Genomic DNA, 24,475 nt, shown 5'->3' on the forward strand with positions numbered 1-24,475 from the left:
ACTGACAAATGCAAAGTACTCCATATGAGTAGCAGTAACCCAATAGAAATGTACCAACTGAGTGGTACTACACTCAAGGAGGTGGAGAATGAAAAAGACCTGGGGTAATTGTGCAGTCAGATATGAAGTTCTCTGACCAGTGCATGCGGACTGACAGAGCCCGTATGCACTGGTCAGAGCGCTAAGTGAATCTGCGCTAAGCGAGTGGCGCTTTCCCATAAGATAACATATGTATTTGTGAGTTGTGGTCAGTGCCATAGGATATTTCCTAATCAATAATAAACGATAGTGAAAAGATGCACAAATGTCTGTCAAAATATTTAATATTCAAATATTTGTACATATAAAATATTCTGCATTACATACGTATATATCTTCAAATAGGCCTCGGGGGTTGGGAATATTCATATTCATAATAACTGCACAATCCTACACCAACCGTTATTAAAAATAAATAAATAGTGTTGTGTTAAAATAATAATGATGTAAATAAATGAAATAAATAGAATGATATATTCCACCGGATAAAACTGATAAAAAGGTAAGTGTCTGTACAACAAAATATGAAATTTTAAACTGCAATGAATAAATTACAATGAAACAATATAGATAAAACACAGGATAATAAAACCAATAAAAGTGCTAAAACACCGTAGCTTTCAGAGGCATCCGCCTCCTTTTTCAATAGTGAGGTTTATCGTATGGCACATCCTTAAATATTAGCAGGCTCACGGTTCTCAGCACATGTTTCTACAGGAGTATAGGCAGTATTCTCCTCATGTGCACTGGAACCGGAAATGGCTCGGGAGCGTGCCAGGTGGAACCGCTCATCCTGTCCAAGAACCACCGCCTCGAAGAGGGGATGAATGCGGATTCCCGTCTCTATTAATGGTATTGCTCTCAGAGGAGCAAATCTGCAAGCTCTCGAGCCATTTGCGGTCCCAAAATCTATGTGCCCAGTCGACGATAACAACTTCGTCTGGGGAGATTGATGGTGCTCCTCTCAAAAGCATTCTGCCACAGCAGACTTCCCATAATCCGCAGTCTTTCTCGCGTTCATATGCTCCCCCAGATGATCTTTAAACCAACGTCTCGTTTCACCAAAATCCGGGCACCTGATCTCATACAAGATCCCACTTGTACATTCCCTTGGTATGGGATCCTTGACCTGTGACACAACTGTGTGAAACCTCCGCCCTGGCAGCTGCACACAGCGTGTCTGGCAATCGCGTAATACCCGAGCTATACGCTCAGTTAGGCTAAGGAATGTATGCGGTGGCAACTGGTGTAAACGGTTCTCTTCATCCATGCTCCGCTTCTCGAATATATTTATCTATGATCCTCTGGGGGTAACCGTATTTTCTGAGATCCGCTGTGACACGTTTGAATCCTTCTTTTCTATCCTCAGAGGTGCTGCAATGGGACCCAGCCCTATCCAACAATGCTCTGATAACACTGTTCTTATGATGGTTGGTTTGTGCCATATTGTAATGTGTATATTGGCCCTGGCACATGGGCTTCCTATATACACTGGTTTTCACCCTAGGGCCTTTCCTATGTACCAACACATCAAAGAAAGGGAGGGTACCCTCTACTTCCACCTCGAGGCAAACTGAATAAAAAGGGAGAAACTATTGAGGAAACCAAGCACCTCATCCTCTCTCTCTCCCTCTGAATAATTGTAAATGTATCGTCAACACATCATTTCCATGCGCGCATGGGGAGAACTGACCCATCAAAAATCCTGGCTTCGAGCTCCTGCGGGTCTAAATGAGCGTATAGCTCGGGTATTGCGCGATTGCCAGACACATGTGCAGCTGCCAGGGCGGAGGTTGCACACAGTTGTGTCACACGTCAAGGACTCCATACCAAGGGAATGTACAAGTGGGGTCGTGTATGAGATCAGGTGCCCGGATTGTGGGGAATGTTATGTTGGTGAAACAAAATGTCAGTTTAAAGATCGTCTGGGGAAGCATATGAATGCGAGAAAGACCGCGGATTATGGAAAGTCTGCTGTGGCAGAACATTTTTGGGAGGAGCACCATCAAATCTCCCCAGACGAAGTTGTTATCGTCGACCGGGCACATAGATTTTGGGACCGCAAATGGCTCGAGAGCTTGCGGATTTGCTCCTCTGAGAGCAATACCATTAATAGAAACAGGGGAATCCGCATTCATCCCCTCTTCAAGGTGGTGGTTCTTGGACGGGATAAGCGGTTCCGCCTGGCACGCTCTCAAGCCATTTCTGGTTCCAGTGCACATGGGGAGAATACTGCCCATGTTCCTGTAGAAACACGTGCTGAGAGCAGTGAGCCTGCTGATATTTAAGGATGTGCCGTACGACAAATATCACTGTTGAAAAAGGAGGTCGATGTCTCTGAAAGCTACGGTGTTTTAGCGCTTTTATTATCCTGTGTTTTATCTATATTGTTTCATTGTAATTTATTCATTGCCATTTAAAATTTCATATTTTATTGTACAGACACCTTTTTATCAGTTTTATCCAGTGGAACATATCGTTCTATTTATTTCATTTATTTACATCATTATTATTTTAACACCTATTTATTTATTTTTAATAACGGTTGGTGTAGGATTGTGTTATTATGAACATACGTATATAATTATGTGGTAACTACTTATGTATCAAAATTGAGCTTAAAATTCCAATTAAAATCATGAATTTAATTGATCTAAATTGATTTAATTCAATTGACGAATTTAGTCATGAAAAATGTTTCGATTTTGGGTTGTACTTTGGCCCTCTTCCTGGTAAACTAAAAGGGGTTTTAATTTTTAATCCCCCACAACGTTACCACTCAACAATAAAGTCAAATCGATCCTTTGTCGCTTTGACACCTGGCATATTTTTTTCTTCTTTCAATACGAAACTTCTTTTAAGCATTCGTTTCCAAAAAAAGTCCTACTTCATCTATGTTAAAAACTTGTTGAGAAGTATAACACATAATACCCCTCTTCAATAATTTTAACAAGTTCATTTTTGAAAGTTTCGGCTCCTTGATCTGCACTTGCGGCTTCTCCCTGGATTTTAAATCTATTCAACCAGCTCCTACCAGTTTTAAATGGTTCCACATTTTTTTTTTTTTTTAGGCGAGTTTTCTTCAGATAATCATATTGGCTAATCTCTTTCTCTCTCTTTTTTTTTTTTTATAATATTGAACTTAACTGAATTCTGCATTGGATATTATATTCAATAAAATTAGTTAAAGTCTCTCCATTTCACCATATACCCGGCCTAGCCCTAGTTGCTTGCAGTGGAACAGCTGTCTTTCATGCTGCTAAAATGAATTCTTTATTTTTTATAATTGTTCTTACAGTTAAACTTGCCTGTCGTAAATTATGGCACACGACCGCTTGTCATTGACCGGAATCGATTCACTTAAAAACGTCTAATTTAATTTTCAAATTTGGTCTTTTTCTTACATTTATAGTCTTCGTACTGCGTCCAGACGTTGTTGCTTTTTCATTCTTATCAGCCATTATTAACTCTTTGAAAATGTAACTGCGTTGGTTGTATTAATTATGATTCAATGTTCGAGTAAACTGTCCGTTATGGCCTATGTCTAATACTGTACTGAGTGATGACTAGACTTCGGATAAATGCATATAACGCAAATATTACAAGTAATATGCTTGATCATTTTTTAAAATGTTGATCTCGGAACTACGTAACAAGTCACTGTACTGCAATTAAATTAGCGTGTGACAAAATTTTCACTGAGTGTGGGAAACTCAAGTCGGCATGGGAAACGTTTTAATGCTGTTTTACTATTCATTTTCAAGCTATCGACTCCATCAAATGAAACGATTTCGTTAAATATGCCAAAAATGCAATCTGTAAAAGAGCGTTATAGTGAGATACAGGTTATAATATAAGAACAGCATTATAGCGAATCGCATTATAACGAGGGCCTGCTGTATAGGAATTTTGCTAGCAGAGACAAAGAAGTGATTATCCCTTTGTATAAGGCAATGGTCAGGCCACACCTTGGGTACTGTATACAGGTCTGCGGGGGGGGCCTCATTTTAGGAAGGATGTAGAGTTGTTAGAATGAGTACAGAGAAGGGCAACAAGATTGGTGAGAGGAACAAAGGGGTATGCTTATGAAGAAAGTTGCAGCATATGGGGACTAGACACCTGCAAGGTGATCTGATCGAGGTGTATAAGGTTTTGAATGGTTTGAGCAGGCTCAATACTGATGGGATACTTGCCGTTTGCTCACATTAAGAACCTGAGGGGGCACAGATTCAAATTGAGGAAAGATAGCTGTAGAATAGATGTGTGGAAGTTTGCCTTTAGCCAGTGGGTAGTTGATTGCTGGAACAGACTTCCATCTGTTGTGGAAGTTGATAGCTTAAATAAATTTAAGGCTGAACTGGACAAACACTTGGAGTGACTGGATGGGTGAAATGGGAAGGTTTTTTGTCTGATGCTGTATAAGCTTGCTTTTTTGCTTCATGCCTCAACTAATGCTAATGCTAACTTGATTAGCATTATTTATTATCGACGTCATTGGGTAGCCTAAACAGCACATTCACCACACTTTTTCTGCCACTACTAAACCTTTGCACTCGTTTATACACCTTTCTTTGACTCATAAGCTTTTTCTCCATATTGTGCTAACATTCTTCTGTGAATATGGGAGGGTTTACCCACTGACCGCAAAAATCGGAGTCATCACATTTTTCATTAATGGTACAATTGGAAAGCAAAATTGACATGATTGCATCTCAGCTGTGTAAAACAGATTGTGTCCAGGAGACTGGCATACACACCTCAGAAGCATGTAGTACCATGGGGCATAGTTTTACACACCAATTTCCTTTACTTTTTGATTTACCCTCATAACAACATACAGTCGGACCTCTCTTTCACGAACTTCTATACAGTGAATTTTCTATGAAGTGAACTTTTCTGATTTCCCCCTTGGTCATTGCATTGAAAATAGTTTTTGTATAACGAACTGATTTCAAGAGACCTTGGTATGTATTGTTCGCACCTCTGGCCTAAAGGCCAATAGAGCTGATGCTGTAGAAAGCACAAATTGAGAGCAAAAAGGATTAAACATTAATTCCTTTAGCTTTTAATAGCTAAATGTGTAATTCCACGAATTATGAGCTAAAACATTTTACCATTTAATGGTGCCTGTAAAACCCTGCAGGAGGAAACTGGCCAACCACGGCACAGGATAGAAAAGATGGAAGGTTCTGGGAGAGGCCTTTGCACAGCAGAGGGTCAGCAATGGCTAAAAAGAAGTACACTATACCAAGAAGTCATGCTGGTCAGCTGTTCACACCCATTGGCAAAGATTAAGGCACATTCCCAACGTGAGCATTGGCTCTGGTCAACCTATTTTCTACCGTAAGCATCCTATTAAAGAATTAGGAGAGAATGATTTTCCTTTATCTCGGAAATTCATCTGTTGTTTCGAAGAACTGAATCATCCACACTTTCACTAAATTTCACCTGTCTCTGTTTACACGGTAGCTACAAGTGGTCCCTAATTTCGGCTTTGTTTTAAATGCTGTGCAAGTAACCTTACAGTGTCTAAGAGGAGATCCTTGAGTGTAGTGTGAAAAAGTGGAAGTGTAGATTGGAGGGTTAAAAAAAGAAGTTGTGTATCAACCATTCTGAAATATAGTGTTTCGATTTTCAAACTGTTTTAGGAAACAGGACCCAGTCAGAAGTGTGCGAAATTATGCCTTTGGGAAGATGTAGATGAAGCAGTTTTTAGGTGGATGAAGTTGATTTGAGACCAAAACATGCCAATATCAGGGCTATTAATAAAAGAAAAGGCTATGGAGTACGCATCTTTTCTCAGGCACAAAACATTTAAAGCCAGTTCTGGTTGGCTGGACAAATTTAAAGAGCATCGTGGCTTACTCAAAAAAGTTATTTCTGATGAAAGTGGAGTTGCAATCAAATAAGACTATGCCCATTGGAAAGAAACAGTTTTGAAAAAAATTATGGAGAACTACCAAAGACATATTCAAAGTTGAAGAAACATGTCTATTTTTTAAATGTTTGCCGAACAAGACATTGACTTTTAAAAGTGATAAATGTTTAGGTGGTAAAAATAGTAAGGAGAGAATTACACTCTTAGTTGCAAATATGGCTGGTAATGAAAAACTGAAGCTTTTTGGTAACAGGCAAAAGTAAACAACCCCTATGTGTCAAAGGAGTAAAGACATTAGAGTTGAACTACAACTACAACAAAAAATCTTGAATGACAAGCAAAATTTTTGGGTAGTGGTAGTGGATTTGAAATTTTGATAGAAAGATGACCAAAGAAAACAGAAAAATCACGTTGATTGTCAACAATTGTCCTGCCCACCTTCACTCAGTAATTTTGAAACTTACAAGCGTGAAGCTTGTTTTGTTTCTTCTGAATAATTCTTCTTGAGTGCAGCCAGTGCTGGATTTACATACGCTAAAAAAGCTACAGCTTAGGGCCTCACTCCATCTTAAAAATTCCATTTTTAATATTGTCACAGGTGAACAGTAAGAGAGAGAGAAGGGCCTCATACATGTTATAGCTTAGGGCCACAACAAGTTTAAATCTGGCCATGACTGCAGCCAATGGATCAAGGCATTATAAAGAATTTGAAAACGCACTACCGAAGGCTCATACTGAAAAAAATTATACTGAGAATAGAAACCAACCAACCAACCTATAGATTCTATTATAGATTTGTGGATGTGCATATCAGAGTTGGCAAAAGTGTGGACTCAAGATGTGATGGAAACAATGATTAAGAATTGTTTTGCTGAAATGCTAATTAACAGAGATGAACTACTAGAAGACATTGAGCAATCTTGGGAAGAGTTCCAAGTGTGGAGAAATCAATCAATGGAGAAATCTTGATGAATTTTTAGACGTTGATAATGATGTCATAGCAGCTAAATATCTGAGTGACTCCAACATTTTGGAGCATATTTAATGAACTAGTGACAATATTGACAATGAGTTGGATGAAAATGAAGGCAATATTAAACATTCCAAACAAGAAACGTTGGCAGCATTTGAAACTTTGCATCGAGGCCTTCAGTGGGAAGAAAATGTAACAGAAAATATATCTGTGTTTAAAAGTTTAAACAAATTCAAACATTTTTATGAACAGTGTACAGTAGAATCCAGTATACAACAAAAAATAACCAAATATTTTACAATATAATTCTTAAAAGTGTACTAATATATTTAGCGCATCATGTACATAGTCATTTCTTAATATGTAAGAAATTAATAATTGTTTTGAAAAGTATTAATAAAGTGTTTTGAAATGTTATAAAATGTAACTATTCCCACTTATTTCTGATTTATTTCCCATCTTTTACTATATTTCTAAATTTACAGTATTTTTCATTGTTGAAAAGGTCATATTTCTTTATAACGAAATTCTGTATAATGAATTTTTTCAAGGGAATGATCAATTTCATTATATAAAGGTCCGACTGTATTATTAATTCACTGTTACATTCCTGCCAGTGTTAACATGGTTCAATCATCGCATTCCATTTTATCCTTGTTTATACTGTCAAAGATAATGATTAAAAAAAAATGAAATTACACATTTATGAAACGTTAAACTCTGTAACAGTTATAGTAGTAATACATATGAATTGTCAATAATTATTAAAGATGCTATTATATAATCAGTACACAATATGTAAATCTTACCTGCACCCATAAATAAGAACTATGCTTTCATCTGTAGGCCACTGGCATACAGCAATCCTCAAATCTTGTGAAATTACTTGATTTCCAAATAGATGAACTTCTGAAATCTACAGTTATTACATTAGTAAAAATTCTAAAAACAAGAAATTTTACTAATTATGCATTATTAATTAATCAGTTGCAAAAAAAACATGTTATCACTGGCACAAATACCAATGCACTAATTCTGAACTGATAAATGTTGCCTCATAATACTGAATAGCCCCACAGCTTGCAAAGCACACTGATTTGCTTAAAAGTGGTTGGGGAGTAATTATCTGCAACCACCATTAGCTGTGATGACATTAAAGTTTCTTTAAATTAAAACATGTGTACTTGTACAAAATTCTGTTTATAAAATACAAATATACTGCCCTATTCTATATCATTAATATCCTGACACCTCTCCATTAACAGTAGGTCACATCTCGCACAAGCACCATATATCAAGCAACTATTGCTTATAGGTCTTTGAGAACAGTACTACAATTGTGCATGAAAGATGCCACGATTGACAGTTAACAAGACTTCCAGTATATAATGATAATAGGGTACTTAGTTAGTTAGTTATTTGGTTTTTAGGAGCATTAGCAACTAAGGCCATATTGCTCCGGGATATGCAGTGATCATTCCCTGACCTTTCCGCATCCTCCGTATTTGGTGGTGACGGGCTAGAACCCCGGTCTAATCAAGAAGCGTGTGCTACGCACTGCTGCTCCTTCCCACCTGGCTACGGAGGCGCCATAATAATAGGGTACTACATAAGCAATCTGTCTATACATGACATTTCAATGGCACTGAAGATACTGCACTACTTAGAAAACTTCATACCTGACTGTATAATCACCACAGATCTTTTTCATTTTCCACTAACCCGAATGCAGTACCACACAGTTGGTAAGTTAATCTAGGATTACTCCTACCCATATGCAGTACTTTGCATTTATCAATGCTAAACTTAAACTGCCATTTCTGAGCCCATCTGCCTAATTTTTATAGATCTTGTAGCAAAGCTTACCTTGATTACTGTCTTTAACCACCCTACTAACCATTGTATCATCTACACACTTAAACATTAAGTCTGATATACCTTCATTAATATCATTAATAAATATAGAAAACAACAATGGGTTGAGCACTAAACCCTGATGGACTCCACTAATGATATTAGTCCACGAAGATCAGTGTCCGTTAACAACCACTCTCTGTCTTTTCCCACTCAACCATACCTTTGTCCATAGCAGTAACTTGCCCTTAATTCCACACTGCTCCAAATTATACAGCAGTCTTTTGTGCACAACACATAAAAGCTTTCCTGAAATCCAAGTATATGATATCAAAATTATGTTTTGCTGTTGTTGTTGTTGTTGGGTTTTTTTGGCGCAAGAGCTACTTTGGCCATAATGCGCCTGTTCTTGTCGAGAGACACAGTAAGGATTAATAAAAGGGTTTATAGGAGCATAAATATATTAATCTGTTTTAGATAGTGGAAAAACTCAGGTAAATTGGAGTTGTCTCCAATCACATGTCTAATTTGAAGAGGTTCATTTAAATTAGATAGGGATCGGAATGATGTGTTTCTGGCATACTGATAGTGAGTGCACTCTATAAGAATATGTTTTACGGTTAGCGTTGAATTACAGTGGAAGCACAGTGGTGGATTATTTCCTCGCAATAAATAGTGATGTGTAAGATGGGTATGACCTATACGTGCTCTGGCAAGCACAACCTCTTCATGTCTGTTTGAACGGAAACTAGATTTCCATAGCTGTGGATTCTGTTTTATATTTCGTAACTTGTTATTTACCTGATTATGCCAAATTTCTCGCCATTTTTCATTGCAAATTCGGCGTATGATTGATTTGTAGTCTGTGTAAGGAATCCGGATGTGGTTATTATCAGTGGGGTTTCTTGCTGCTTTATCTGCACTCTCAACCCCGGGGGCTCACATCTGGTGAGTATGGGCTTGGCACACCCAGGGTCCTGAGCTGGATATCATCATTCTTCTCTTTCCTGGTGATTCCCTTCTACTTTTGACTCTCTCTCTCTCTCTCTCTCTCTCTCTCTCTCTCTCTCTCTCTCTCTCTCAGGGTTACTCGGGAACTTTTTTTTTTTTTTTTCCTGGTGCAGCATAAGCCTCAGGCTTCCTTGCATCATATGGATATTAATAATAATAATAATAATTTCCTGGTATTCCAGTGTGCCCTGGAATCCAACAGAATGTGACAGTCTGCCTATTGTTATGAAATTCGGATATTTGAGTTCTTATTTGATTTATTAGTGGATGTGGAGAGCGAGAATTGCCTTGGAGGGCTGTCACTGCACTCAAGGAGTCTGTATAGATAATAGTTTTCGGAGTGAAAACATGAGCAAGTAAGGTCAAACCCATCTTAATGGCATAGAGTTCTGCAGTGAAAACGCTGCATTCTTGTGGTAATGAAACAGATACTGTTGATGTTGGTAGCACCACAGCAGCTCCCACAGCTGTGTCATTTTTAGAGCCATCAGTATAAATTTGCAAAGTGTCTGCATTTGCCAAAGAGTGAGCTGCATGTAGATTCTGAATGGTTGGATTGTTCAGGGAGTGTTTCCCCCAACGTCGGAAATAGTCATCACACAAAGGTATACACACTTTCCATGGAGACTGTACAATTTCTCTGCCTTGATGTAAATTGGTCAGCTGCATATTCCACTGCTGAATCAGTTCTCGTAGACGGATTCCTGTAGGTTGGTTTTTCAAGAGGCTTATTTCTAAAAAGGTTTACCCATTGTGGATCATAGAGGTATGACCAGATAGGATGAGATGGAAGGCTATATATTTTAACTGCATAATTGAGGAGCAGCATCTTTCTCCGAAGGTGGAGTGGAGGTTCATTGGCCTCTATATATAAGCTTTGCACAGGCGAAGTCCTGAACGCCCCAAGAGCAATCCTGAGCGCACTATGTTGTATTGTGTTGAGACAGGCTAACAGAGTCTTTCGGGCAGAGTCATAAACAGGAGCACCATAATCTAATCGAGATCTGATTAAGGCCCACTATAGGTGGAGTAGAGTATAGCAATCAGCTCCCCATGTCACAGATGAGATGACTTTAAGTATATTCAGCTTTTTCATACAGACAGTTCGCTTTTGTAGTATGTGTTTCTGGAATGTCAGTTTAGTGTCAAGAGTTATGCCCAAGAATCGGATATTGCTGGTAATTGGTATCGGTTGTTTTTCCAGTGATAATTCAGGTTCTGGATGTAGTTGGCGTTTTTTACAAAAGTGAATGGCTGCAGTTTTGGTTGCTGATAGACGGTAGCCATTACGTGAAGTCCATGACACTATTTTGTTTATTGCTAGCTGCAAATGTCGTTTGGACGTTTGGAACGCAATGGAACGCATATTCTGTGAATGGCAAAATATCACAAGATCATCAGCATAAAGATAGATTATGTTTTGCATCCAGTTTCTTTGTTATTGAGTCTTAGTATCCAATCAAAATGCTCAGACAAAATCGCACCTAACAAATCCATGTTATAACTGCAGTCTAATTGTGTTCCCGTTTAGGTGGTATTGCATTACTCTTTTAATCAGTGATGCCATTATTTTCCCAAGAACAGAAGTCAAGTTCTCACTTTGATCTTCCACCCTTTTTGTGGATATAATTACACATTTCCAGTCCACTGGGACTTCTCTTGAGGTGCCTCTGTAGCTAGGTGGGCAGGAGCAGCAGTGCATAGCTGTTGTCATTGTTATTTGGTTTTTAGGAGCATTAGCAACTAGGGCCATATTGCTCCGGGGATATGCGGTGGTCATTCCCTGACCTTTCCGCATCCTCCATATTTGGTGGTTACGGGCTCGAACCCCGGTCCAACAAGAAGCGTGTGCTACGCACTGCTGCTACTGCCCACCTGGCGCAGTGCGTAGCACACGCTTCTTGATTAAACCGGGGTTTGAGCCCGTAACCACCAAATACAGAGGATGCGGAAAGGTCAGGGAATGACCACGGCATATCCCGGAGCAATATGGCCTTAGTTGCTAATGCTCCTAAAAACCAAATAACAAACTTCTCCTGAATCCAAGGATGATCTTATAACTATGACTCAAAGTTTGCTTATTTTCTTTGCTGGCTCCCTTAAGATAAATGAATAGATCACATCAACCACAGGTGCCTTTTTATTTTTATTATTAGCCATACGGTGCAAGGAAGCTTTGAGTCTTTTGCTGCACCAGCCAAAAAAAAAATAATTTCTGAGTTACCCTGAGAGAGAGAGAGAGAGAGAGAGAGAGAGCAAGTGTCAGAAGTAGAAGGGAATCACCAAGAGAAATATTATGATATCCAGCTAAGGACTCTGGGTGTGCCAAGCCCATACTCACCAGATGTGAGCCCCTGAGGGTAATGTTCAGCTTCAACAATTTCTCTTCCACTTACCTCAGTTATTGAAAAATCAATTTGCTCACTATTAGAATTTGATGAACTTCTGGCATCCCTTTCACTAACGAATTCTTCTCATGTGAATGTAGATGCAAAATGCCTATTCAGTTTGTCAGCAACCTAAGCAGGATCATCAACAGTTAGCCTATCAACATAAAGTGGACCAATATGATTTGATCTCCTCCCTTCTAGTGTTTACGTAAGTAAAGTCTTTGGTCTTTTTCTTTGCATCCGTTGCTAAGGACTTCATAATCTGTCTTAGCTTTCCTAACTTCCTTTGTGACTTTATTACCAACTAATTTATATCTACTATAGGCTTCTGTATTACCTGATGATTTATATTCATTCCATGTATTTTTCTTCTCTGCACAAGTCTCATCAGTTCATCTGACATCCATTAAGTATAAGCCTTAAACAGTATTAACTGGCATGAAAAGCCTAGTAGCTTCTACAATTATTTCCTTGAATGCATCCCACTTAGAATTTGCTGTTGGTAACATCATCAGTTGTTCCCACTGTGTGGAGTTTAAAAACTGTCTGAGACCACTATAGTCATCTTGACAAAAGCTCTTCCCTTTGCCACTGATAGTAGTTAACATTTAAGTAAATCCCACATCAATACACTGCAATCACTGCCACCTAGTAGTTCTTTTATCTGTAGATTTCTTAATGGCACAAAGAGTTTCAGCAGGTCCACATCCTTCTGAAATTAATGTTCGAAACTGCATGCATTTATCAGGTTTGGAATCTCAATTAAATTATAGTGAATGCCTTTGTGGATGTGCCAATGTGGATGTGTCAGCAAGAACCATTTATACAGATTCATCTTAACAGGAATGCAGTATAACTGCATTCCTATAAAGATGTTTCTGCATTACTTCTTTAAACCAACGACTCTGTTACTTTCTCAAAAACGAGAAACGAGCTATCAGGTCTATAATTACTCACATCACTCATGTTTATCTTCAATTATTTCTCTTCCACTTTCCTCTTAATTATCACAAAATCATTTAGAGCCCTGTTAGTCTGGTAAAATTCTGGTATCCCCCCCCCCTTCTCTAAAATATTCCTCATGTGTGAATGTAGATGAAAAATACCTATTCAGTTTGTCATCAACCTGAACACGATCATCAACAGTTAAATCACTGACATAAAGAGTACCAATGTGAGTCAATCCCTTACTTCTATTGTTAACATACCGTATTTCCCCATGTATAAGCCTCACCTTTTTTCGAAAAATTTGGGGTCTAAAAACTGGGTGCGTCTTATACAGTGGCTGTAGATTTTTTTTACTTGCATTTCCCGCTTTTTCGCACACATAACGAAAAATACAAAGAAGATTGTTGTCTTTGCGCTCATTGTTTCGCACTTGTTACCGGTATATTAGGTTACATTCTGCCCAGAAATGGCTCAGAAAAGATTTTCGTACAGTGCTGAATTCAAGTTAAAAGTGATCCAGTTTGCAAAAGTGAACGGAAATCATGCTGCTGAACGTAAGTTTGGTCCTCCTCCAACTGAGAAAACAATCCGAGACTGGCTACGGGAAGAAGAAGAAACCCTACTGAAAACGCCACGGCAGAAGAAGACCATTAGAGGCAAGTCAGCAAAATGGCTTGATTTAGAGAGGGAATTGAAGATATGGATTGAAGAGCAAAGGGCAATTGGAATTCCTGTGTCCACAAAGATGGTTCAGCATGAGGCAAGAAGAATTGCTGATGAAAAAGAAGTTACTGATTTCAAAGGAGGACACAATTGGGTCTTCAGGTTCATGAAACGGAATGGACTAAGCATGCATACATGCACCAGACTTGCCCAAAAGATGCCTGAAAGCTATGAGCAGAAGGTCCTTGAATTTCATCGTTTTGTCATTCAATGTCGGAAGGCACATCAGTTTGAGTTGGGACAGATTGCAAATATGGACAAAGTCCCCCTTCAATTTGACGTCCCAAGTAACAGAACTGTTAATAAGAAGGGGGTGAAGACAAGTGGACATGAAAAGAGCCATTATACAGTTGTTCTAGCTTGTTGTGCCGACAGAACCAAGCTGCCTCCTATGCTGATTTTCAAAATGCAAAACAATGCCAAAAGAAGACATTCCTCGAGGACGTTCATGACAAGGGTTGGATGGATCAGGATAGGATGAGATGAAGATCTGGTTTGAGAAAGTTTGGAGCAGGAGACCAGGTGGGCTCTTATGCAAACCTGCCCTATTGGTGCTTGATCAGTTCAGGGCACACATAACAAAAAATACAAAGAAGATTGCTGCAGAGCGAAAAACAAAACTTGCCGTCATACCTGGAGGCTTGACATCCCAGCTCCAACCACTTGATGTCAGCATTAACAAACTCTTCAAAGCTGCCATGAGAGATGAATAGAACCAATGGATGAAGTCTTCTGGGGACAATTTGACACCAGCAGGAAGAGTGAAGAAACCAACTATAGGAGAAGTTTATACCTGGGTGAAAAGATCCTGGGATAATATCAAGATTGAGATCGTTGTCAAGTCATTTAAGAAGTGTGGCATTTCAAATGCCATAGATGGAACTGAGGACGAGGCAATATATGAAGACAGTGATTCGTCATCAGACACAGATGAGGACAAGCTAATGGACGGGAGTTTTGACAGTGATGAGTTGTATGAATTTTATGTGTGTGTGTGTGTGTGTGTGTGTGTGTGTGGGTGGGTGGGTGGGTGTGGTATGGTTGTTTATTGGCGCATTAGCTGCTATGGCTATAGTGCGCCTTGAATTTTATGATGAATAAAACATGAGTTCAATAACTTTATGTAATACATTTTTTTTTCAAATTTACACAGGGAAATACGGTAAGTAAAGAAGTCTGCTGCTGCTTTTCTTTGCATTCTTTGCCAGAGACTTCCCCTAATCTGCCTTAGTTTGACCGCCCTCCTTTGTGACTTAATTAGAGACCAGTTTATATCTACCATAGGTTTCAGTATCAGTTGATAATTTATATGCATGCCATCCATTTAGGTCTAAGCACTGAATAGTATTTCTTAGCTGGTATGGAAAGCCTAGTAGCTTCTGTGATTACTTCCAGAACGGCTTCCATTTAGAATTTGATTGTTGGTGACATCAGCAACCAACATTCCAAATCCCAAATTTATTAAATTTGCTCAGACATTTATCAAACAACTAATTTTAATTATGCATAATAGGCATAATTAATAACACAAACTGGTGAAAAATAGGAAATACTAAATTACATTACAAATACAGCCAGGCCTTGCATAACGCGAGTTCGATTAACACGTTTTTCAGTTACCGCTATTTGAAAATAATTATAAATAAATAAATAAATATTCATTTATTGCAAATACAGCAAGCCCATCACAGCACATGGCTAGGGGCAGGTAAAAATACAAAGGGAATGATATAAAAGTACATATAAATAGTAGATTTTATATAGATATTAACAAGCTAGGAATTTTAGTTATGATTTAAAAAAATTGCAGAACAGTTATGAATTTAAAAACATTGCAGAACAGGACATTTGGCTTTCAGTTGCAGTTACTGGGTTGGATTATTTTTCTTCATTTTATCAGAGATCTGACTCCTGTAGGCTTTAGAGTTGATTAACCTGTTGCAATCAATGTTGTGATGATTTATGAGGTGAAGAGATGCATTGGGGAACATTCTGTCCATTTGTTTGAGCCTGGAGAGGTTGGATTTGAATTGCTGGTTTCTTGAATTTTCTCTGTTGGAGACAGCTATTATATTGGCTAAGTTTGGTGAATTGCATGCAGATGTGATTAACTTTGCAAGAAGCATGACTCCAGACTCGTTGATCATCTGTTGCAGAGGCTTTGTTTTTAGGTTTTTATAAAGCTGTTGCCTGTATATTGTATGGGGAAAACGAAGCTTACTATTGAGCCATCTAAGAACCCAATATTTGTTGACGGTTACTTGAGGAGCACCAGACCAGATTTCGGAAGCATAGGACAGAATGGGAAAGATGCATCTTTGAACATGCTTAATGACTGTTTTTCTGTCTTGAATCGCTGCTGTTTCTTGTTTGATTAACCATTTTGCTTTTTGAATTTTTTGAGCAACATATAAATAGTGGGCATTAAAGGAGAGATTTTTATCAAAAACAACTCCAAGGTCTTTGTGAGCGTAAACATTTGGGACTGGGACATCTGCAATTTTTATTTCTATGTGGTTGGGTTGTTTCTGAAGGGAATAAGTAATTTGAGCAGATTTGCTCGCATTTATATTCAGATTGAGATCTTTCAGGTATTTGATGATTTCACAAATCTGTGAATTCGCATCATTGATAACTTTGCGAATATCATCAGTGGCTTTGGAGATTATAAATAACTTTAAATCATCGGCATATGCCAGTAGATTTGGATTTTCTTGTAGAAGTGGTTGAAGAGATGCTGAAAATATAGTACTGGGGAGAACGGCTCCTTGGGGAATGCCTGAGGTTGTGACGAGAATATTGTCAGTACTAGTGGGGAAGAGAGAGAAGTCTGCGATTTAGGCTGTATTGAAGATAGGAAATAATCATTGTGTCAACGGGAAAATGATTTTTTAGTATTTCAAAAGCTTTTTTGAGATCTATGTTGTCGAAAGCACCTTTGATGTCAAAATAAAATATATCGCATTGTGCCTTATCTTGAAACGCAGTTTGGATGCGTACAATGGTGTCAGCTAGGCTTGTTGTTGTGGAGCGCCCTCTAGGACCAAAATGCATATTCACAGGCGCATTAGCGAAGATTGCATGTTGAAGATATGGGAGCATGGTTTTTTCAATAATTTTAGTAATTATTGACGAAACAGCAATTGGCCGATGGCCGGGATGGTTATTTCTGCAAGCTTTTTTAGGAATCAGCGTAATCCTGAAAGTTTTCCACTGTCTTGGAAGGAATGGCTGGCAGATGCACCTGGAAATGATATGCACTAACGAATCAATGATGTATACGCTGGACAATCTAATAATAAAACCAGGGATGCCGTCAGGACCTTCACTACTATCAGGGCGTATTTGGTTAACTGCATGCTGAACTGTATTCTTGTTCACAAGTTGGTTAATTAGCAGGGCTTGATCCGGAGAGACATCATGTTGCACTTTGTCTGCTTGTTCATACGAATTAAATGCTATAAATCTGTTTTGTATACCTTCAGTGAAAATGTCAGATCTGCTTGTTTCCATATTGCATCTTATCCATTCAGAAACTAGATCGTGCTGTAAGGTAGCTGTTGTTTTTGTAGAAAGTGCTCTTTTATTGTGCTTTAGCGTGGACATAACATAATTTTTGTACGACTGAATTTTTTTGAGTTGAAACAAAGCTCTGCTCTTTTTATATTTTATGTGTGCTGATGAAGTGCCGTATTTCTTCCACTGTCTGTGGTATTTTTGCTTACTTTTAAAATAAGGTTTCAGGTGGGATTTGAACCAAGGTTTGGAGTGAGAAGATATTCTAACAAGTTTGGATGCCGACTCTGTTTTCAGTTGATTCAGCCATTTTATAAGAAGAAAGGTGGCGTCCTGTGTAGGAATATTTTTGAGAGAATCCCATAGATAATATTTTAAGAGCTGCAAAAACTTTTCTTTCTGAAGGAATTTAATTGATGATATTCTTTTAGTAATTTCCAGAGGGGGGCGAGGATTCCCGCAGCAAATTGTTGCTTGCAGTTCTATACTTTTGTGGTCAGATTTAAATGTAATGTTCGTACTAGGTTTTTCATGCAGTGGAAAGTTAGAGTATACAAGATCAAGCGCTTGATTACCTCTTGTAACAGGGACGTTGATTTTTTTAGCTCCTAGAACTAAAAACGAGTCGGACAGCAGCTTCATTTGTAGATTATATTTCGGCAGGGGAAGGTTAAAGTCGCCCATTATAATGATGTTAGTTTGAGGCTTAAGAACAGTAGTGATTCAGTTTATTACTTCATTAATGATGTCATCAGTAGGTCCAGGCGGAATATAAATATTATAAATTTGAAGCAGAGAATTCTTAACTTGGATTAGTACGGAAATTCCTTCAAAGTCGAAAGTATTAGAGTTGTATGTGTTCAAAACTTTAAAATTGGATTTTAAAATTATTGCTGTCCCACCACCTCTACGATTAATTCTTGATGTCATGAATGGCGTGCAGCTAAGATTCTTCGGCAGTAGGAAAACATCTTGTAAAGATTCCTGCATCCACGTTTCAACTAAACATATAATGTCATGCGATTCTTCCACCATTAATGAAATAAGCGTAGACAGTTTATTTTTTATGCTTCTTACATTTTGAAGAAAAATGCTGAGATGGACATTTGTATTAGAAGGATGTTTGCAAACAGATGTATTAGGTGGCAGGTTAAATGATGGATATGGATTAGGATGAGAATCAGGAATATTATTCTCTAGCTATGCAGAGAGTCCAGCAGATTGAGAATTAGTTGGTACCTTTTCACTAGAGTCGTTGACCGATCCTCCAACAGCTCCATAAAATGGCATGACGAGTAGACCATTTGGCCAGATATCAGGATTTAGATATTGTTGTAGGTCACAATTGTTGTTTGTTTGTTATTTGGTTTTTAGGAGCATTAGCAACTAAGGCCATATTGCTCCGGGATATGCGGTGGTCATTCCCTGACCTTTCCGCATTCTCCGTATTTTGGTGGTGACGGGCTCGAACCCCGGTCTAATCAAGAAGCGTGTGCTATGCACTGCTGCTCCTTCCCACCTGGCTACGGAGGCGCCAGGTCACAATTGTTTAGCTCAATTCTAAATGATGAATATGTGGATTATTTCGTTCTTATTTTGAATGCTCTACCTGGAATTTCTAGTTCTAATAGTAGCTGGTCCATCTGCTGGGAAGTAGTTTTGGGGTCTAGCCTGCTAACAAAAATGTTACTACTTCTAAGCGTTGAACTATTTCTGTTTCTAATTTTAATACAAGACTGCATATTTCTTGTTCCTATTATGCTTGCATATCTGTTGTTTCTGCGGGGAAAGTTAAAACCTGGGGATTTTGTAGGCAAGCCATTATGGGAAGGCACTTCAGGATGATGCTCAGAGCGATCATTTTGATAGTGCACATACAAATTGCTCGGTTTTTGTTGATTACTAATAGTGGTGGATATCGGTTGTCTACCTGTGTCAACATGTTGCGAGGAAGCCCGATTGTGTTCTCTGACAGAAAGAGAGCTAGAGCTTGAGTTTTGGGGTTGCGCAGCTGTTTTTTCTGGAACAAATTCTTCAGCATCTGGACTGAGGACTGGAACTGCAGAAGCCTGATGAAAAAGAAGGGTGAGGTACCGGATGGCTTTCGACCATAGTCTTTAGTTCGAGAAGTAGGTGGTAGAATTTACATTGCTGATCTTCTATTCGAAAAAGATGCTGTTTAATATCTTCATTTTCTCTAAATTGTTTCCTCAGCATTTGTTCCAGGGAAGCAAATGAGCGATCATTGTTTGGGGCTGTTGAAGGCAGGGAGGACAGAGAGGAAGCGTCATCCGTTTGGGCAGAGGCATCTTTAGTTGACTTCCTTGTATGGTCTGAGGGCTTAGGAAATTGAACTATATTGACGGGGGGAGACGAGGGATGGTCAACGTTGCTAAGGAGATCAGCATCTGTTGGGGTATCCTGGGAATTCAGCTTATGCTGACTAGGAGACTGTAAGTTTGCACTTCCCTTGTGAGCACTTTTGCATGAAGGGCATCTGAAATTGTTTTTTAAATTACTGGATTTAGAAAAGTTCTTTATTAATGAACACGCATCACAAAACGCCATACTGCAAATTCCCTTGCAGATAACCCAATTTCGTACTGGTTTTTGACATATATTGCATGAAACCGCTTTTTTAGGTGGCATGTTGAAGAGTTGAGAATGGCTTTAAATATCAGCAAACCGAATGAAACAAATAAGCAGGTGAGCCGTTATTGACACAGCAGGGAATTGAAGAGAAGAGTATTAAGCCTGGAGAAATAACAAGATAGTTCGGACGTGGGAGTGGCTAACTGCAGAATTGCTAGAGGGCTGCAGGACTTTACAAAAGCAAGAACACTACCAAAGTCACGAACAGCTTTGAGTAGAGGTAAGAACTTCAGGTCAAAAGTCAATAACGTTCCTATTTGTAGCTATGCAAAACAAGGCTCAGAGTAACGTTGCACACTAAAAATTTAAGCTTAAATAAGTAGTACTTATCTTGATGAAGACTTCATAAAAACTATCTATGATTCAGGCGGCAGGATGAAAGCTTCGTCGTCATGAAAACTCCACGGACACAAAAACGGTTGATAGTTATTGTCCAAACTAAGAAGCATATTCTAGTGGGAACGAGCCAATATCATTCAAACCCCAGATTCTTATTTTTTAGATAGAAATAGTGAAACCGCTAAGCCTAATTATCAACAATGCGTATGTGATTACAGCAAAACGTGTTAGCTTGCGGTCAGCAGAATGCTAAGCCTAATGAGATTAAGTAGATAACGAGAGGGTTCTCACAAGATAACTCTGGTAATGACAAAATTTTCTCACCTACATAATCCACTTGCTTAGTTCTTTCAGCTGGCACACTTTTCCAGTGAAAGAAAACACTTTAAACACATTAAATAATTCAAAATTCAAGAGCTCGCCGAGGCAGTGCTCGGTGGGTCGGAAAACTGCTAGTTGGGGGGGATACAAGGACTAATAGATTAACAGTAGCCACTGGCAGAGGTGGAAGTGATTCTTGCACTGCTTCTATTGAAATGAGCAGAAGTCTGAAAAACAAGATGCAGGATATTTCAGAGACTGCTGGTAGTCATTGCGTTACAAGTAAACACATGGGTTGTGTTAGGGTAGCTAAGAATAGAAACAGGTGCATGTATACCTGCGTGTACACCAATGCTAGGAGTTTGGTAAATAAATTTGATGAATTTGAGGTATTGCTCAAAACATCAAAGGCAGATATTGTTGGGATATCAGAGACGTGGTGTCACACAGATATAAGTAATGCGGAACTGGAATTTGGGGAATACAATGTGTATAGAAAGGATAGACAGGACAGGAGGGGAGGAGGGGTTATGCTATTAATTAAGAAACACATAAAGTCCAAGGAAGTGAAGCCAGTCGACATCGATGGACAGGGCAGTGCCGAATCAGTTTGGTGTGACATAAGCATAGGGAAATCAAAATTGAGAGTAGGAGTGTGCTATAGGCCTAATGACTCTGATGAGTATAATAAGATATTGTACAGGGAAATAGAGTGGGCCAGTAAATCAGAGAGTCTTATAATGGGGGATTTTAATTTCCCAGATATTGACTGGAATTTGTGGGTTGGTCACTCGCACACTAGCAAGGCTTTTGTGGATTTGTTGGATGATTGTTTTCTACACCAGCATGTTCGTGAGGCAACAAGAGGGAGCAATACTCTTGATCTGATTATCAGTAGTGACTCTTCATGCATTAAGAACCTGCAGATAAATGAACCACTAGGTGGCAGTGATCACAGTGTGTTGAAGTGGGATTTACTCAAGGAGGTAACTACCATCAGAGGTAAAGGGAAGGGTTTTTGTTTTCGTAAAGGCGACTATGATGGTCTGAGACAGTATTTAAATTCTATACAGTGGGACCAACTGATGATGTTACCAACAGCAAACTCAAAATGGGAAGCATTCAAGGAACTAATCTTGGAGGCTACCAGGCTTTACATACCAACTAAGAAATATTGTTCAAGGTTTAGGCCTAAATGGTTGTCAGATGAACTAATGAGACATGTGGCAGAGAAGAAAAATGCATGGGATACATATAAATTAATGGGTGAAATGGAAGCCTATGATAGATATAAGTTGGTCTGTAACCAAGTCACAAAGGAGATTAGGCAGGCAAAGGCAGACTACGAAAAATCCTTGGCAAAGGATGCAAAGAAAAACAGAAAAGAGTTCTTTACATACTTGAACTCGAGAAGGAAAGGGATGAATCAGATTGGTCCACTGGATATTGATGGTTCAACAGTTGAGGATCCTGCTCAGGTGGCTAACAATCTAAACGAGTATTTTGCATCTACATTCACGCATGAGGAGTTATTCAGGAAGGAGAATGATGTAGGTAAAGTAAACATTGGCAGTGAGCTGGATGATTTTGTAATAACTGAGAGGAAAGTGGAGGAGAGATTGTTGAGGATAAACATAAAAAAGGCACCTGGGGTGGATGGGATCTATCCAGTTATATTAAAGGAGGCAGCAAAGGAAGTATGCAAACCCCTAGCCATAATTATGAGAGCTTCTTTGGACTCAGGGGAGGTACCCATAGACTGGAGATGTGCAAATGTAACCCCAATTCACAAAGGAGGATCAAAGGTTGACACAAGTAATTATAGACCTGTTAGTTTAACTTCTGTTCCAGGTAAATTAATGGAGGCACTGGTTAAAGAAGCACTGCAGGATCATCTAGACAAGAATTCAGTTATAGCTCAGACGCAGCATGGTTTTGTTAAGGGCAGGTCTTGCCTGACCAATTTGATTGGATACTATGATGTAGTCACAAAAGAACTGGATGCAGGGAATAACTTTGATATTATATATTTGGATCTTAGAAAGGCTTTTGATACTGTTGCACATGGAAGACTGCTGCACAAATTGGAGCAGTGTGGCATTGGAGGCAAATTGCTGCTATGGATAAGGGGATGGTTGAGTGGCAGAAGACAGAGAGTGGTAATCAATGGACACTGCTCAACGTGGACTAATGTTATTAGTGGAGTTCCTCAAGGTTCAGTGTTGGGTCCGTTGTTGTTTTCGGTGTTTATGAATGATATTGATGATGGGATATCAAGTTTAATGTCCAAGTTTGCAGATGATACAAAGGTTGGCAGGGTCGTCAAGGACACTACTGACGCTATGCTGCTGCAACAGGATCTGGAAAGGTTGAACAGATGGGCTGAGAGGTGGCAAATGAAGTTTAACATTGACAAATGTAAAGTACTGCATATGGGAAACAGTAACCCCAGAGCAACGTATCAACTCTGCGGTACCACACTGACAGTGGTGGAGAATGAAAAGGACCTGGGGGTAATTGTGCAGGGAGATATGAAGTTCTCTGAGCAGTGCAGACGAGCTGCAAGAGTAGCTCATGGTGTCTTGTCAATGATATACAGGAATTTTTCTAGCAGGGATAAGGAGGTGATTATTCCCTTGTATAAGGCAATGGTTAGGCCACATCTTGAGTACTGTATACAGGTCTGGAGGCCTCATTTCAAGAAGGATGTAGAGCTGCTGGAACGAGTACAGAGAAGGGCAACAAGATTAGTAAATGGAACAAAGGGTTGCTCTTACGAAGAAAGGCTTAAGTTTTGCAAATTACAGAGTCTGGAGACTAGGCACCGGCGAGGTGATCTGATAGAGGTGTATAAGGCCTTGAATGGTTTGAGCATGCTCAATGCCAATGGGATTCTTCATCTTTCTCAGAATAATCACCTCAGAGGGCATAAATTCAAATTGAGGAAGGACGGATGTCGGATAGATGTGCGGAAATTTGCCTTTGGCCAGCGGGTGGTTGGTTGGTGGAACCGACTTCCATCACTTGTTGTTGAAGTTGATAGCCTAAACAAATTTAAAGCTCAACTGGACAGGTATTTCGAACGAACGGAGGGGTGAAATGGGAGAGGGTTTTTTTTTTTTTTTTTTGGGCTGATGCTGAATAAGCTTGCTTTCTTGCATCGTATGCCTCTACTAATGCTAATGCTAAAGCTCGAGAAATCGTGGCTGCACAGAATGAGGGCCATACCACTTTTCACTTTACACAATGCAAATTTCCAGTTAACGCAATCTTTTTTTTATGCGATAGTTGAAAAAGATTTGAATTGCACGTTAAGCTTACCGCACGTCGGACAGGCAATAAAGAAACGTTTGCCTGTTGCCTGCCTCGGTGTGTTCCATCAACCATCGAAAGAAGACGTGTTACTTGTTTGTCTCTCGCTAATAAAGTCAATGCAGACTTGAATTTAAAAATTCTAATTTTTAAATGAGTCAGATGAAAATGTTACCATGAAGGAGATAACAGTAAAAGAACTAAATGAAATATTTCATATTGCAGGTTTGAGGTTCTCTGCGATATTTATTTCGCCAAGGCCCAGAGAAGATTGTTGTTGGCTATCGGAAATTTATTGATGAAAAGAGAAAGTCAACACTGTTCAAATATTTCTGCAACAATCATTTCTTCATTGTGTATTTTATGTCAGAGGTTCCCAAACTTTCTCAGTTCACGGCGCGTTTAGTGTCTCAGTAATTTTTTCACGGCGCACCTAGACCAAAAGAAATACCTAGCAGTTCTGTTTAGTAGTTAGGACCAAACAACTCAATAAGAAATGTTAAAAATGTGAATTACCTT

The 24,475-nt window shown here is 39.0% G+C and overlaps 1 protein-coding gene across 1 annotated transcript in view; it reads right to left on the reverse strand.

Annotated features, from left to right (window-relative positions):
• Positions 1-24,475, reverse strand: part of LOC150086035 (uncharacterized) — a 209,270-nt gene that overhangs the window by 135,141 nt on the left and 49,654 nt on the right. The window contains exon 4 of the mRNA XM_090374776.1: positions 7,700-7,806. Coding sequence (XP_090230902.1) covers positions 7,700-7,806 — 107 coding nt within the window. The remainder of the gene's footprint in view (positions 1-7,699; positions 7,807-24,475) is intronic.

The sequence above is a fragment of the Mastigoproctus giganteus genome, chromosome 5, assembly GCF_048544385.1.
Source record: "Mastigoproctus giganteus isolate SK-2022 chromosome 5, ASM4854438v1, whole genome shotgun sequence".
NCBI classification, from domain to species: Eukaryota; Metazoa; Arthropoda; class Arachnida; order Uropygi; family Thelyphonidae; genus Mastigoproctus; species Mastigoproctus giganteus.